General features: G+C 34.5%; 2 protein-coding genes across 3 annotated transcripts; both read right to left on the reverse strand.

The window, feature by feature from the left end:
- Nucleotides 1-2,694: 2,694 nt before the first annotated feature.
- Nucleotides 2,695-4,085, reverse strand: LOC102624796 (transcription factor TCP20-like). The gene is made up of 2 exons (XM_006484102.4): nucleotides 3,041-4,085; nucleotides 2,695-2,843 (listed from the first exon to the last, which is right to left on the reverse strand). The coding sequence occupies exon 1, from the start codon at nucleotides 3,885-3,887 to the stop codon at nucleotides 3,063-3,065; it is 825 nt and encodes a 274-aa protein (XP_006484165.1). The 5' UTR covers nucleotides 3,888-4,085; the 3' UTR covers nucleotides 2,695-2,843; nucleotides 3,041-3,062.
- A 2,613-nt stretch (nucleotides 4,086-6,698) lies between these two features.
- LOC102624333 (glucose-6-phosphate 1-dehydrogenase, chloroplastic) lies at nucleotides 6,699-10,671 on the reverse strand. 2 transcript variants are annotated; one of them, XM_006484101.4, is made up of 10 exons: nucleotides 10,253-10,671; nucleotides 9,702-9,928; nucleotides 9,515-9,609; nucleotides 9,219-9,333; nucleotides 8,450-8,655; nucleotides 8,215-8,364; nucleotides 8,021-8,141; nucleotides 7,705-7,934; nucleotides 7,401-7,601; nucleotides 6,699-7,108 (listed from the first exon to the last, which is right to left on the reverse strand). In XM_006484101.4, exons 1-10 carry the CDS (start codon nucleotides 10,425-10,427, stop codon nucleotides 6,859-6,861), a joined length of 1,770 nt encoding a protein of 589 aa, XP_006484164.1. In that variant the 5' UTR covers nucleotides 10,428-10,671; the 3' UTR covers nucleotides 6,699-6,858. The 2 variants fall into 2 exon arrangements, with proteins under 2 accessions (XP_006484164.1, XP_006484163.1); XM_006484100.4 differs by having other exon boundaries at nucleotides 9,702-9,934; nucleotides 10,253-10,670.
- Between the last annotated feature and the right edge of the window lie 4,479 nt (nucleotides 10,672-15,150).

Genomic DNA, 15,150 nt, shown 5'->3' on the forward strand with positions numbered 1-15,150 from the left:
CACCTCTCTTGTTTCTGACCTTCCACCATTGTTACCACTCTCTCTCCCCTTCTCACCTCCCCCGAATTTCAGATACACCGCACCGCACACAACAAACCAGTGAGGTACCCCATCTCCCCCAAAAATATAAATTTATTGTTCTAGATTGATTTGGTTTTTCCTACCCCAAAATCAGTTGAAAACAGTTGTTAAATAAATAAATAAACAAAAATTTAAAATAATTTTAATTATTAATTTAGTGCACAATAAATACTCAACAGACAATGCAGAGTGAAGGACTCGTTTGCGCAGCTGCGCCCCAAATGGACCGTCGAATGCTTCTTCTTCTAAGTTGAAAGGCCAATCCAGACTGGGCACGTGAACTTGCAGTTAGTCCAAAGTGAATTGTCAGTCGTGGGCCTGCAAAAAGCAAACTTCCTCACTCGTGCAAACATCAATGGCCGTCAATGCCAATTCACATATATTAATGCTTGACTTTGGTTGTAATATTTTGTTTGTTGAAAAAATTAAAAAAAAAAAAAAACAACAAAATCAGTACGAATTGAGATATTAGGAACCCAACTTTGGTTGGGAATCACCGATGGTGTGAAAACGAAGAGGGGATCATGAATTCTTTCAAGGGAAAGGAAAGCTTTACAATTGTTGTTATTATTATTTTTTAAAAAAAAATTTACCGAAATTGGGTGCAATCCAAATTCAGCTTTTTATGTTTAGTGTGGTCCAAAACCCTACGAGCAATATGGCCACCTTCTGACCATTTAAAATCGCACCCCCACGTAACCAAACGCTGCCTATATTTTCTACTTGATTCTTTGCCTGGACGGTTCTAGCCTTAGCTTACCAAAACTGTGGAAGAAATAAACTCAGCTTGTCTGGGATCGATTTATTGGCATATTTTCGTGGATGGAGCTTTATAACTTTCCTTTCGAACTTATTTTAAAAAATATCCTCAATTTAGTTAATAAAATATAAGTTCATGTACTAAAATTAATCATCTTCCCATAAATTCCTACCCTAAAGAAATATTTATTCTTAAATTGCGTAAACATATTAAAAAATTAAATTTATCTTATACTTTTTTTTTATTATTGTATAATTTATATCTTCATAACTTTAAACTCTTATAATTTTCACCAAAAAAATTATTTTTAATTAAAATATAAAATATAAAATATAAAATAATAAAATGGGTGGGTGCAAAAAAAAATTTATAAGAATAATTTATCTAAATGTTTAATTAATTTTCATTCAAAACAAGAAATGAATTAATTTGTGTCAGGTTGTTAAGTAGTTTCAATTAAAAATGGATTTTAAGAAGAATTTTATAGGACGTCAGAGAGCCTACTCCAATTCCATTTGAAGTTTTGGGCCAGGTTGACATGTTTTTAGAAGTCAAGCCCAGTCCAGTTGATTGGCAATTCCGAGCCCAGACAGGAGTGAATGATTTATTTTTGTGATCTGAGCCGGCCACAGGGACTCTTTGCAATTACAGATTTACAGGTCGCTGCATTGTATTTCAGGAAAAATGACACCAGCAGCAATGTAGAAGGTTTGCCTTGGTGGTGCAGGCAGACCTTCAACAACGTTGTAAGGAATGGACTCAGAATAAACCCCTTTCTAGTTTGTACCATCACTACCAACACTGCATGTGCAGCCTCTCTGTTATTTATTATTATTATTATTTAAATGCAAAACTGATCTCACCATCACACTGATCTTGAAATATAGAGACCAACAATGATATCCAATGTTCTCAAATACATGAAAAATAAGAACAGAAAAAGGTCTGTGTGTTCATTCCCAAAACGTACGTGAGGACTAATCTTTTGAATCTTGATATCATTTCCCCTTTTCATTTCACAGGGTGAAAGAAACCCGTCAAGAGTGGCAACCGTTTTAAGTTCACAGTGCTGGATGGGAGCAAGATGGAAGCAATATGTAGAAACGTTTCTATGTGAATGTTTGACCTTCAATAGAGCATTTATCAAGGCTGAAAACCTGGGAATAGAAAGAAAAGATGTCAACTTTTTTTTTCTTTTTTTTTTTTGGGTTTTGGACTCTTGTTTTTGAGTCTGCTTGCCCTCGAAGGGATAAGGATTTGCTGAGCCAATATTCACTCACCAAACTCCACCTATCCTTTGTAAAGTTTCAGAGCCATTTCACCAAATCTGTGAGAAGAGTCTATATATTTTAATCTCTTTGGAGTCTTTATGCGCCGATACGCACTACTGTCCTACACTGTTAAGAGTTTTCACTACGACAGCCAACGACATAGTCTGAAAGAGTCTAAAGAATCGAGCATGCTTTATACATAACAAAGCAATGTCACTTGGTATGTAGAGAATCTAGAGATTTTCTTCTCTGGATGTCATCAGGGCAACGAAAGAGTGGCAAAGATGGTAGAAATCATTACGGCAAAGAAAGGGTCTCAAAGATGGTAGAGAAGCCATTCACTCAAGGAATTGAGAAAGAAAAGAAACGAAAGACAAAAAAAACCTATTGAGATATCCAAGAGTAAATGTGATTAATTGAAACACATAAAATCCAGATTAACATCGAATGGCAATTGGTATTCCTACATGAAATGCGTATGCATCTCTTTGATGGGAAAATTGTTTGTGTTTGAAAACTTACCATATTTCTCTTCATGTACATAGAATAATAAACATGTATGAAGAATTCGCAGGGGTTCACTTCGAGAAACAAAATCACCACTCTATTCAAATATGCATAATTATGCCACTCTGGGTATTTAATATAACAACACACCTCGAAATATTCTAGTAACCAAAATCAAACCCTGCCTCTGGGCCTCTCTTCTCTTGAGACATGAATAGATCATCCTGCACATGCATATGATAAAGTTTCTTACAAGAACAAAATCAAATCATTATCAAGTAATCTAATTCAATTGAAGTCAAAAAAATTCCAACTTCTTTTGAGGTGTTTTAACTCCAATCTCACTTCAAAATCCAGGAAACATGAGAGGCTCATTAGCTTCTGAACTATGCTACACATCTCTGACCAAAATTTTCATTACCATTTCTTCTGTTTTACTCCATCTACTGCTTTGATCCTGATCCCTGAGAATCATCCTTATCAGAAATTTGTTGCTGATGCTGATGCTGCTGATTCAAGGATCCTGAAGCGCTTCTGTGATGCCCCATCTGTTGATAGAACTGGCTTATAGCTTGAGAATTCATCACCCCCACATGCGCATCCTGTGAGAGACCAAGCTCCAAGCCAGGAATTTGATGGCTAGCACCGCTCAACATCGAGGAGAAACTCATCAAACCCATATTCATATTTGGAAATTCAATCCCGTGGAACCCAAATTTTGGATTTGCACTCAAATTTTCACTTCCAAAATTTGAAGTCAACTGGCCAGAATTTTGAATAAACCCAGACCCAGTTCCATTTATAGTTGGCCAAACTCCACTTGGAATTTGAGACCTTCCAAAATTTGCACTCATCATTGTCCAGTTGGCCCTATTAATGGACCCAACACCTGGTCCCAACCCTTCTATTTTTGTATGCAAGCCTGCTGAAACAGAGTTCCCCTGTTCGGAAACAGAGGCCCCTGCAGCAGCAAGCATAGAGGCTGGAATAGTCCCAGTTCCTGTAGCAGCGATGATAGATGGTTCAGCTTGCTGTAACAGCCATTGAATTGTCTCTCCATCCGATTTATGACCCAATTCCCTGGTCAATTGAAAAATCCTGGCAGCACATAAAGCTGGCATCCTGATTCTTCTTCCTCTGCCATCTACTTTTTTGTGTCTATCTTTGTTAGAGCTTCTTTTTGGTGCCAACTTCTTGGTACTATCATCTTTGTTTGCAATCATGATTTGGAAATCTTTGATCTCACCAGGCTTGTTATTCTCTGCCATGATTTCTTTCAAGGGAAGATTGGAGAAGGTGGGTTTACTTCTTCTTTGATGGTGATTTAAGCCTTGGATTCCATGAGAACAGTGGAAAATAATGGCCTGTTTTTGATTGGCAAAGGCCACCTCAAAAAGACATGCTTTCTTGACCTTTCAATGTAGCGTCAACATTTCAAAGTTTGGAACCACAAAGTTTCAATTTAAAGTTATTACTAAATGATTTAATTTAAATAAAGATTTGTCAGTGCTAACATGTTGCTATATATATACACATACCCAAAAAAAAAAAAGTGATATATCTTATCATTCAATCCAAATCTATAATTTTTTATTTTCTCATGTTGCAATGTCAAATTATATATATATATATATGTGTGTGTTATAAATTGGTAACTTATCCATTAATAAATGTCATATCCTACAGTCAAATAATCCTCAGCTATTTCCCCTCGAAAAGTTAACTTATTCCAATCAGGCGTCTATTGTGCCTGAAATTAGTTTTTTCCTTTGGGATTTTCACGCTTGTCTCCATTAACGAAGCATTTGGGTTCACTATTTTATATCATGCTACAGATAATGGGTATAGTGACCATGAGATATGAGAGTCACGGCCATGGGATTGTTTCGGAGAGCAAGTGGGTCCTTAAATTGAGGGATTACATCACATTACATACACTTCTTTATTTTCTTTCTTTCTTTATTTTATTTTATTTTATTTATTTATTTTTGTTTTTTGCAGCCAATCATGAAACATGGGTCATTCAGACCGTCCCATCTTCTTGATAAACGAAAGTAAAGATTGGAAATCTTGTGAAATGGGTAAGGCAGAGTGAGAAAAACAAAAACAAAACATTAGTTTTTTTTTCTTCTGCCATCACAAAGTCTATGGGAAGTTTACTTGTGCTATTTTTTATGTCCAGCTTAGCTACTGTAAAATCTCTCTAATTTTGCCTGCCAAAACAACTTTTGAGGATGTGCATGTGAGCTGCATAGCACTGGTTAGAATGACTTGTCATAATGGGTAGGTGAGAGCTTTGTGTTTAGTCATTGCATTTCTTTAGTTTTCAAATGTGTTTGCCATTCTAGGAGACATTATTGGGTCCCTTGACAAGTTTGCCATTGACATATCACCACCCTCTATCACTTGAATTTGAAGCTTTCAGCCAAAAAGTTATTGCTTTTACACAACCAAAGTCCTTTAAATTCTTTAATTAGTTAGTGTGATGCTAATCAAATAACCACACCGCCTCTATTTCTTCACACGCTTTCTTGAATCATGAATCATGATGGCAAAAGTTTCAACCTTTGCCTATGTGTTTGCGATCGGAACCTGTACTTTTAACAGCTTAATGGTTTCTCAAGTCAATATTTGTTTGCTGTGTAATTAATAGCCAAGACTGCCTTTCCTCTTTAGAATTTGAAAAAAAAAAAAAAAAAACTTCATCCTTTTCATTGATGCAAAATACCCAGAGCAAGAAAATGATTTGGCCCTGAGCAAGAAAATGATTTGTTTCTGCGTCACAAAAATATGACATCGATCACACGCACAGCACATAAAGATTGTCTCGGCTTGATGGCAAGTGGCTAATTATTGATTGTAACTGCTTTAATCTTCTTCTACGGTTATGAAATTGGACAAAATGCTGACACTGGATCAGAGAATAGTAATAAAACACTCATGCATCAAAGTTGCATATGAAACCACTTCGTCCATCATTTGTTAGCTGTTACTCATCAACTTTATTTAGATATATTAATTATAATAGATGGACACAACGTGAAAATGCGGTTGCAAAATGTAGAAATAGTTGTATCTAGATGTACGGAAGCGCTTTAATTTTACGACCAAATTGGCTAGTTTGATGACGTTCACCCAAAGCACAAACAAGCAGTTCCATGGTAGCAAGAAGCACTGATGAACTTGTCCTTTAAGATTGCCTTGCAGGCAGCTGTGCATTTATCTATAGTGCACGGATCCATTACAATGCCGAATACTGCCTCAGCTGTGTTAGGGCAAGTCGTCATGATGATTAAGCCAACAAGAAATAACAGCTTGACCCAATTCATAGTCACTCTATAATCCATGAGGAGCTTCTGACTCTTTCTTGTTCTTGAGAGAAATTGTACGTATATAGCCTAAGAAGAAGATTTACCGTGTACAAGAAAATCTAGTAGAACCAGAAGGCTTTAATGTATGCAAACGAAGTCAATCTGTTACAACTTACACCACATTTGCTTGTTTCGGTTAGTTTGTTGTCTCTACAAGACAAGTTGTTTATGATCTTGTGAATGCGTGATATTTTTAGGGAGCAATACTTATCAAACTCAATCACCCGAGCTAACAGTTTTTATCTTGCAGTATCTTTAATCCTAAATTTGGGAATAATTACTCTTATCTAAAACAACCTTTTGATTAACTATAGTCAAATGTGCATCTAGAAAAGGTAGCACAGCCACATTTTCAAGGATCAAGATTCTCTCTTGATCTAATCTTTATTTGAGCAAATTATGTTAATATGATTGATGGTTAATAAATTAAAAAGAAAAAATAATTAAATGATAATCATCCACTAACATTAAAATACAGATGGCACAAGATCTATAAAAGATAAAGAGTGTTCATATCAGGAGAGGATCCTGATCCCATTTTCAAAGCTTTTTATGAATGAATTCACAGAAAACAAGTAAAGGTAGTGCACAAAGGATGTGAGTCCGGGATTTTATTAACATAAGAAACTCAATCTATTTGCTCTTAAAACTTTGGAACCAAAAAGAGAGAAGAAAAGGAACAGGAAAGATGGTAGGACGAAGAAAATATTACAGAAGCAGATTTTTAATGGAAAGAATAAATCTCACAAGATCATAAACTTAATGTGCTATCTTCATCTATCGATATGGCAAATTACAAACTTAATGCAGCCTAATAATTAGGATGATAAATATAAGCTTTTAGCTCTTCTAATATCACTGATAGCAGTTATTGCTCTACACCGAGGTCACCCCATCGGACATTGTATCTGGCGGCAAGGTAGTGAGCCCCAACAGGGCCACGACTTCCGTAAGGATAGTATTCAGGGATAATCTTTTTCTCTTCTAGTTCCTTCAAAAGAGGAGTGAAAAGCGCCCATGCAGCATCTAGTTCGTCACTTCGGATAAATAGTCTTCTTTCCCCTTCTATAGCATCCAGCAGAAGCCTCTCATATGCATCTGGAATCTCCTTTGAGTATCTACAAAGCACATGACAACCAATTCAGATTCAGTACCAATAATAAAACCTGTATATAAATCAAAGGCCAATATTGATTGTTGTCAGAGCAGCCAAGAAGGAAGGCAAAAAAAGATTTTTACATGCCTAACCACTACTATTAAACTAACAGTTAGAATGGTTATTTTTCAACATGCTTAAACAGCCAAGGAAAGCCATCCACGATGCAAGCCATAATGTGGATCCCGGAAAAATCTATGAAGATGTTTTGCAGGCAGAATACATCATTTTACAAGGAATTTTTAACAATTTACCTTGCTGCATAGTGAAGGTTTAGATGGCTACGGTCTAATCTCATTCCCAACCCAGGCACCTTGTTATTGATCTTCAAATAAATAGCTTCATCAGGCTGAACTCTGAGAACAAGCTCATTTGTTGCTCGATCAAGATCTGTTCCAAAATTTCGGTTATACAAATTGCCAGGCACATGCCTGAACTGAACTCTTATCTCAGTCCTGGAAAGGAAGGAAAAATTAATAAAGTTAAGGACAAGCAGATATTAGTTAATAAAGTTAAGACAGTAAATAGGTGAATTAAGATATCGTTAATTCCACGTACCTCCTAGTATGCAATGCTTTGCCAGCTTTCATTAGAAAAGGCACTCCATCCCATCTCGCATTGTCTATGAAGAGGGCAGCTGCCGCAAAAGTTGGAGTCAAGCTGTCTTTTGACACAGTCTTATCATCAGTATAGGCTGGATAACTAACTCCTCCTTTTGTGTGGCTCTTGTACTGCCCTGTAACCACATCTTCAAGTCGTAAAGGTCTCATGGAACGCAAAACTTTGACCTGGCACCCAACAGACAACCACAAATTTATTAGTCAATCCAACAGTAAAATCTTAATATAGCAAACTTCAGTATTTTAGTGAAAACCTTTTCGTTTCTGGTATCTTCAGCATCCAAACTGACAGGCGTTTCCATTGCAAATAAGGCAAGAATTTGAAGCAGGTGGTTCTGCATTATATCTCTTATTATCCCATAATGATCAAAATACCTATGGGCCAACAGGAAAACAATCAATCATACGCTATTAGAAACTGAGATGTCTATATAAGAAAGAAAAATACCCTCCACGTCCTTCAGTGCCAAAATCTTCAGAGAATATCAACTGCACATTTCTGATATACTGCCTTGACCACAGTGGCTCAAAAATGAGATTGGAGAACCGGAGAACAGATAGGTTTTCCACAAGCTCCTTTCCCAGGTAGTGGTCAATCCTGTAGAAATAATAACCCATCCAATCAGATTATGGTCCGTATTATTTTCCATCATAAGAACCAACAATGGTTAGAAAAAATTCACCGAAATATTTGATCTTCTTTTAGGTACTGCTTCAGGGATTTTGTCATTGCAGCTGAGGATTCTGAATCTCGTCCAAAGGGCTTCTCAACAATGACCCTTGTCCAGCCGTTACCAGATGATGCAGAAGAGCTTGCACATCTTACTGCATCTATGAATATATTAGGAGGGATGGACAGATAAAAGAGGCGATTAGAAACCCTCCCACCCTGCATAAGTGAACAATGTCAAGCATAATACAACCTCAAGTTGTGCTGAGAAGAGTTTATATATATCAGATGAAACTAGGAATAGACAATTTTTTTTTTTTTTAAGGTTATCTCAATGTTAAAGAAAAAGCAAACCCACTGACAGCAGCATGCTACCCAAGAAAGCATAAAACAGTGTATGTCTATATGACTGCATCTGAGGATAATGTGAAAGAGAAATAATATACAGTATCAGGTTACCACCAGATGCCTCAAAATTATATTGCATCAGATTCCGACAAGCAACCTACTAGCAGACTCTGTGCTCATAATTGCATTAAATCCTCCAGCAATCAGCCAAAAATGGTAAGACCATCCTAGAGATTCAACCAACTAAACTAGAAATTTACAAGACATTCTAAGACTAATATATCAGGACTAGATATTGGATATTCAGTCAACAAATAGGAAGCAAACATTTTGATTCAACTCTAGACCAACATTGTAAGAATCCCCAACTAATGCATCTTCTTGCAAGTGACTTTTCTAATACGGTAAATATTTTCAGGCAAAGTTCTAATCACCTCATGTGCCATAAGCTTCTTGTCAAGAGCAGCAAAATTTTCCTGAGAATCATACTGACCAGAATGGTAGAAACACCTTTTAAGAAATTCGTCCATCTTTTCATCACAGTTCTCCCTAAAACCCAAAGAAAAGAACTCATATCACATCTAAATGAACTGGCACCACAAAAACAAAATTAGAACACAAAATATTTTGAAAACTTGTGCGACACAATATATCAGACTATTGATATTGCTACTTCCTACAGAGAAAAATGAAACATTGAAATCACAGAGAAGGATAAAGCCAGACTGACCTCTTATCAATTCTGCAAGTAAGAGTCCTGCTAACCATGTTTCTAAGTTCTGCATCAGTCATTTTACTCCGAGCATAACCAAAAATAGTGAAGTGCTGCATTATAAAAGTTACACCACTTGTGAGCTAATCATAATAAACGAATTACACTTTCTTGGATTAAAACAAATAAGAAACTGATATAAAACCTTAGGAAGAAAGCCCTCGTAATAAAGAGCGAAAAGAGCAGGAAATATCTTCTTCTTGGCAAGGTCTCCAGAAGCTCCAACTACGGTAATACTGACAGTGGACTCATCTCCGTTCATATCAAAACCAGCTGCATCATTAGATTCCTCCAAAGACGTACCCAACACCAACCTTTCATTCAATTCATTCAGAGGGGTTTCATTTTTGACATGGGTGGGCGTTGTGACCGCTGCACCTATACAACAGTACCAGTTTATATATAATAAAAAGATACAAACCACAAAAGGGACAAAGTAGAATCAAAGCAACATCTCAATATGTAGATATGCATGAGCATCTAAAAACAATGAAATTTGCAGCTCTAATGTTCCATATTGCATCGGCTTTCAATACATTGACCAAAATAACGAAATATGAAATCTCGTAACAAATTTATAAAAGAGTTAACAAGTACCATTCAAATGCAAGCCATCCTACTAATTTGTCCACTGCATCCATTATGTGAACTATAGTAATACAAGGCTGGAAGCAAAAGAATATAAAATAAAATTACCATCTTCCATAAGAACCATATTGGGATGAGAATTTCTGCGGCATTGAAGAGAGAGCTTAGCAGAGAGAAACCGTTGTGGCAATAAAAAAGGAGGAGGAGAAGAGAATGCAATACGTTGATGAAGCCCATTTACAGATGAAGACGACAAAGCGGTCGAAGAAGACAGAGCTGCCATCTCTTTACACTTCTATTCTGTATCTGAATTCGACAATCAGAGATGATAACAAGCGATGTGAGTAAAGCTGCACAAGCTGCAAAAACCTCGATTGGGTTTTTGAAGACACAAATAGACTACTTCGGAGACACCGAGGGGTAGGCCCTTGAGATATCCGAAAGGCTGCCACCAAACCTACGTTCGGACTCAAGACAGGCTGACAGGGTCAGCAGCGAAAGACAAATCAGAGATGGCGTTTGCGCTTCTTTTCTTTTTTTTATTATTAATTGAGTAATTAGATGTTAATTAGGTTCACTAGAACAATGGGCCTTAACCCAAACCTCAAACTCAAAGGCTTTTTAAATTAATGATTATTTGATTAATCGTATTCATATAATCATATTATATACAATATAAATATGTTAAAATTAATAAAAAAAAAAGTAACGAATGAATTTCTAATTACGTTTTGTGTCAATAATATTTCTCTTATAAATTATAATTAAAGTTCAATCAGATACTACTACTAATATAAGCCAAATTGCCAATCTCATCAATATATTTTAAAAATAGCAATTTGTCTATTGTTGAAGCATTTACTGAACTGTTTTGAATCTGGAACGCAATTGCTGACTTTAGAAAACAGTACATAACACACGAGTTCAATGTGTATGTAATAACTGGCGCTTAGTTTGTTCGTGTTTTTGTAGATAATATGTTTCAGTTGTTTACTCTTCAATTACTTACACGTGTATTTATAGTAATGTACGATTAAAATCATATTAACACTAAAATTAAAATCTTTATGCAATAAAAGTTTCTATTTCAAAGTAGTTTTCGCTAAATCCCAAAATCCATAGAACTACAATTAAAATCAAACTGAGCATGAATTTTACTAATTAAATAATACTATCTATTTGAATATGATCATCTCCTTATTTGAACTCTATTGAGTTTTTAAACATCTTCTGTCATGTGTCTTTTAGTAGTAGTGTATGGATAAGATTTAATTTCTTTAATTTTTTTATTTATTAATAACTAATCAGCAATTGAGTTATTTGCTCAGGACATGATCAGGAGAGAATTCTAATTCATATCTATTACCTATAACTTCTTAATTGAGTTGATCGAAGATTCAAGTCTTCACATGCGACTGTGAAAGTTAATTTTCATGTGATTTCGATTTTAAATTTTTAAATTATGAATTTCTATTAAGTTTACACACACACATACTGCCCCTCACCTATTTGTACTATACCTAATATTAAAAACGCATATACATCACCCCATTTTTTGTATTAATAATTCATGCACTTAATGGGTGGAATTGTTCGGCTACAAGTAAATTGAGTTGGACGCCTTTTAGTCCACTTGTTGGCCATTCAATACAATATTGGGCCTTCATGAAATGTTTGTTCAAATGACTCTTTTTTATCATTATTTATTTTTATCATATTACACTCGATGTCACCTCCCTTAGATCCTCATGCGATCAATACCACTTATATAAAACCATCAACTTCTTATGAAAAAAAAAAATTACAATATCATGAGAATTATCATTAACTGTTGCTTTTTATTTTTCTTTATGATTAATGCCATCGTTAAATTTTTATAGTTGAACGGTTGATTCTATATTTTAGTCTACCATAATTAAAATATTATACGTTGAAAATGATGCATCCTATGTTTTGTTTGATATAACTTCTCAAATAAATCTTGTTTAAGTAAAATCATAGAATTACTTTCATAGTAAATTTTTTAAAGTTATGTTATGAAAGAAATGAAATAAGATTGTAAAATAACTAAAGGATATTTTAGATATTTTAATATTTTTCAACCTCTATTCCCAAAGACTTAAAAATTTTGAGTTTTTACTAGCAGAGTTAAAGTAACTTATTTAATATTCAAAACCTTTACTCAAAAAACAACTAAACAACAATTAAAAAAATTGAAAGTGTTTATAAAATTAAATAAACACTTACACTTAGATGTGAGAGAGTATGAAATATCAAGATTCAATTATCGATTAATTATTAGTATAACTCATGCCAAATAAAATTTATTAAACCGCTGGTTATAAATCAAAAGGCAATCAATGCATAATTGATTGAAGGGTTTACTTTCCTTTATGCATAATCGATGCATAATATCAAGATTCAATAGCTAGGACTATGGATGGCAATGGGGTGTGGTGGGGGTGGGGAGGCCTACCCCATTTCCCACCTCACTAAAAATTTTCACCTCCATTCCCCACCGCATTCCTCATTTACCTATTTTATAGTAAATATAGATACATAATTTCAGTAAATTAAAATTAGAGAATTAAAATAAAATTATCACCATATTATAAAGTATTGAAATTATTTTTAAAAAACTCTAAAAGTTTAAAATAATATCTTAAAATGATATCAAAACTGAAAAATGTTTGAAGAGAGCAGCACTATAAAAGAGGAAAAAAAACATAACAATGTTTTAAAGTCGAAAAAAAATTATATTGTAGGGTTTTGTTTTAGTTATATCATGTTTATATTACATAAAAATAAAAAGAAAATTTATTAATTGACATTATATTTGATAAAACAAAAATTATTAAATAAGAATTAAAAAATATTTATATATAATGGGGATTGGGGTAGGGGTGAGGTGGGGAGTACAAAATCAAACCCTACCTCATTAAGAATCCGGAGATTATTTTTCCCTCATTCCCCACCACATTATTCAAAATTTTCTCCATTTGGGTGAGGCTCCAAATCCGTGGAGGATTTTGCCATCCCTTGCTGGGACCCTTTTTTTTTGGTTGAATAAATGGAAAAATATAAAAGTTTATTCGCAAATATCAAGATTGTATTGTATAATATTACATCGTAAACATATGTAGTTCTTAAAAGTAATATAACTAATAATGAAACCACTCTTCACCCTTTAGTACTTATATTTGTTGAATAGGCAAGCAAGACTAAGAAGTAATAATATCTATGGAGTCCGGCTACGGTGCAATGGTGGTACGGTACCACTGTTGCATCCAGTCGTTGAATCCACTTTGATGGATGGATTTAAATATTTTTATTAGCATATTAATTTACGGTTACAAATATATAATCCCAATCTGTACTCAGAGAAAGATCTTAATTTCTTCATCTTACAAAAACAACGAAAAGAAATATAGTCGCTACATAATTATACAAAACCTACAAATAATTTCTACAAACTGAAAATTTATATATATGCGTATATAATTTGATTAATTAATTTACTCATTATCAGTATTTAGTTCATGCCTTACAGCAAATTAATTTTCTTTCTTCAAGCCACCTTTGCTTGTTAACCCTTGCGATGAACTCTTCAACCCTCTTTTTGAGCTCCTCAGCCGGCAATCCAGGCTCTTCTTGATCTCCATCATCTTTTTCTTTCTCTTGTTCAACTTTTGTCTGTTTTCCTTTGTCCACGTCTTTAACTTGATGAACCCTTTTCACGCTCCGCTCAACAATCTGCTCATGAGGTTTTTTCTCGTCTATTTTCTGGGCAGCTACTCTGGCTCGGAGCCTTGTTCTGCTTCTCTGAACGTACTCATCATAAAGGTCAGTAGCTGGAGATGATGAATTTGCAGAAGAGCCCATAAAATTTGATTCCCCAACAAGAAAGGCAATGATGACATTGGCTATTATGAATATGCACTTGGGGCTAGAAAACGAAGACCAAATATGAGGAACATGCATAAACAAGAACTGCTCCACGGAACAATAAGTACAACTCAAAGAACAAAACCTATAAGCATGGCAGCAAAACACACTGCAAGCCAATCCTGTCAGAGAATAAAGCATCATATTGTAAAGATAGCAACCCTTTTTCTGAATCTTCTTCATTGAATCCATTGTCACTAATATTTACTTTACGGGCGATTTTTGGAAACTTTGAAAGGGGTACTTGGTTAAAGCTGCAGCTTATGGTTATAGATGAGGATTCACACATCAGCTGACTGAACATAGAAGTGGAAGGCAAATGCGAATTATATAGTTGCGAAAAAAGTTTGTGGGATATTTTTTTTGAGATTCACTTTGGCGTATTCTTGCTGCTTTTGTTAATTACTTTATGAAAAGTCATGGCTGGCTGAGAACATGTGTCCATTTATTTTTTATTTTTTAAAAAATTAAATTAAATTTAGCCGGGTTACATTTTCAATGCAACATTATTTGGTACAACATCCGCCCACTTTTTGTTCAAAATATTTTTAATTTTTAATTTTGTTGACATTTTAAATTTTATAATAATGTACATAATATATCATAAGTTAGGAGACAGAAATGAGAACTTAAATAAATTTAATAATTAAAGAGAAAGAGTATGGGTGGAAGCATTTTCAATATATCTAATGTTGTGGTGTAATCATTCTCTAACTAGCCTCCATCTGATTCTAAATTTGTTGTTGATGGTTTTCTATTTTGAATTTTGTTTATAATAAGTATGGGAGAAACTAATTCTCAAATTAGTGTAAAATAAAATCTATTTGTGACAACTTAGCTGTTAAATTATGATTTTTATAATTAAAAGAAATGTAGTGATACCATGAATTGTGCCATAAATTATCTTGCCTTCAATGGGTGCACATTGGAAGAGGCTGGTAGTCTTGCTGAAAAAATGGCGGTTGGGATTGCCAATAAGCCATTCTTTTTCTATTAACTTGCTTTGCTTTTTTCTTCCATTATTGAAGCATTAGGTATAGCACGTTTGTTGAATAGAGAAA

Source organism: Citrus sinensis, chromosome 4 (genome assembly GCF_022201045.2).
Source record: "Citrus sinensis cultivar Valencia sweet orange chromosome 4, DVS_A1.0, whole genome shotgun sequence".
NCBI classification, from domain to species: domain Eukaryota; kingdom Viridiplantae; phylum Streptophyta; class Magnoliopsida; order Sapindales; family Rutaceae; genus Citrus; species Citrus sinensis.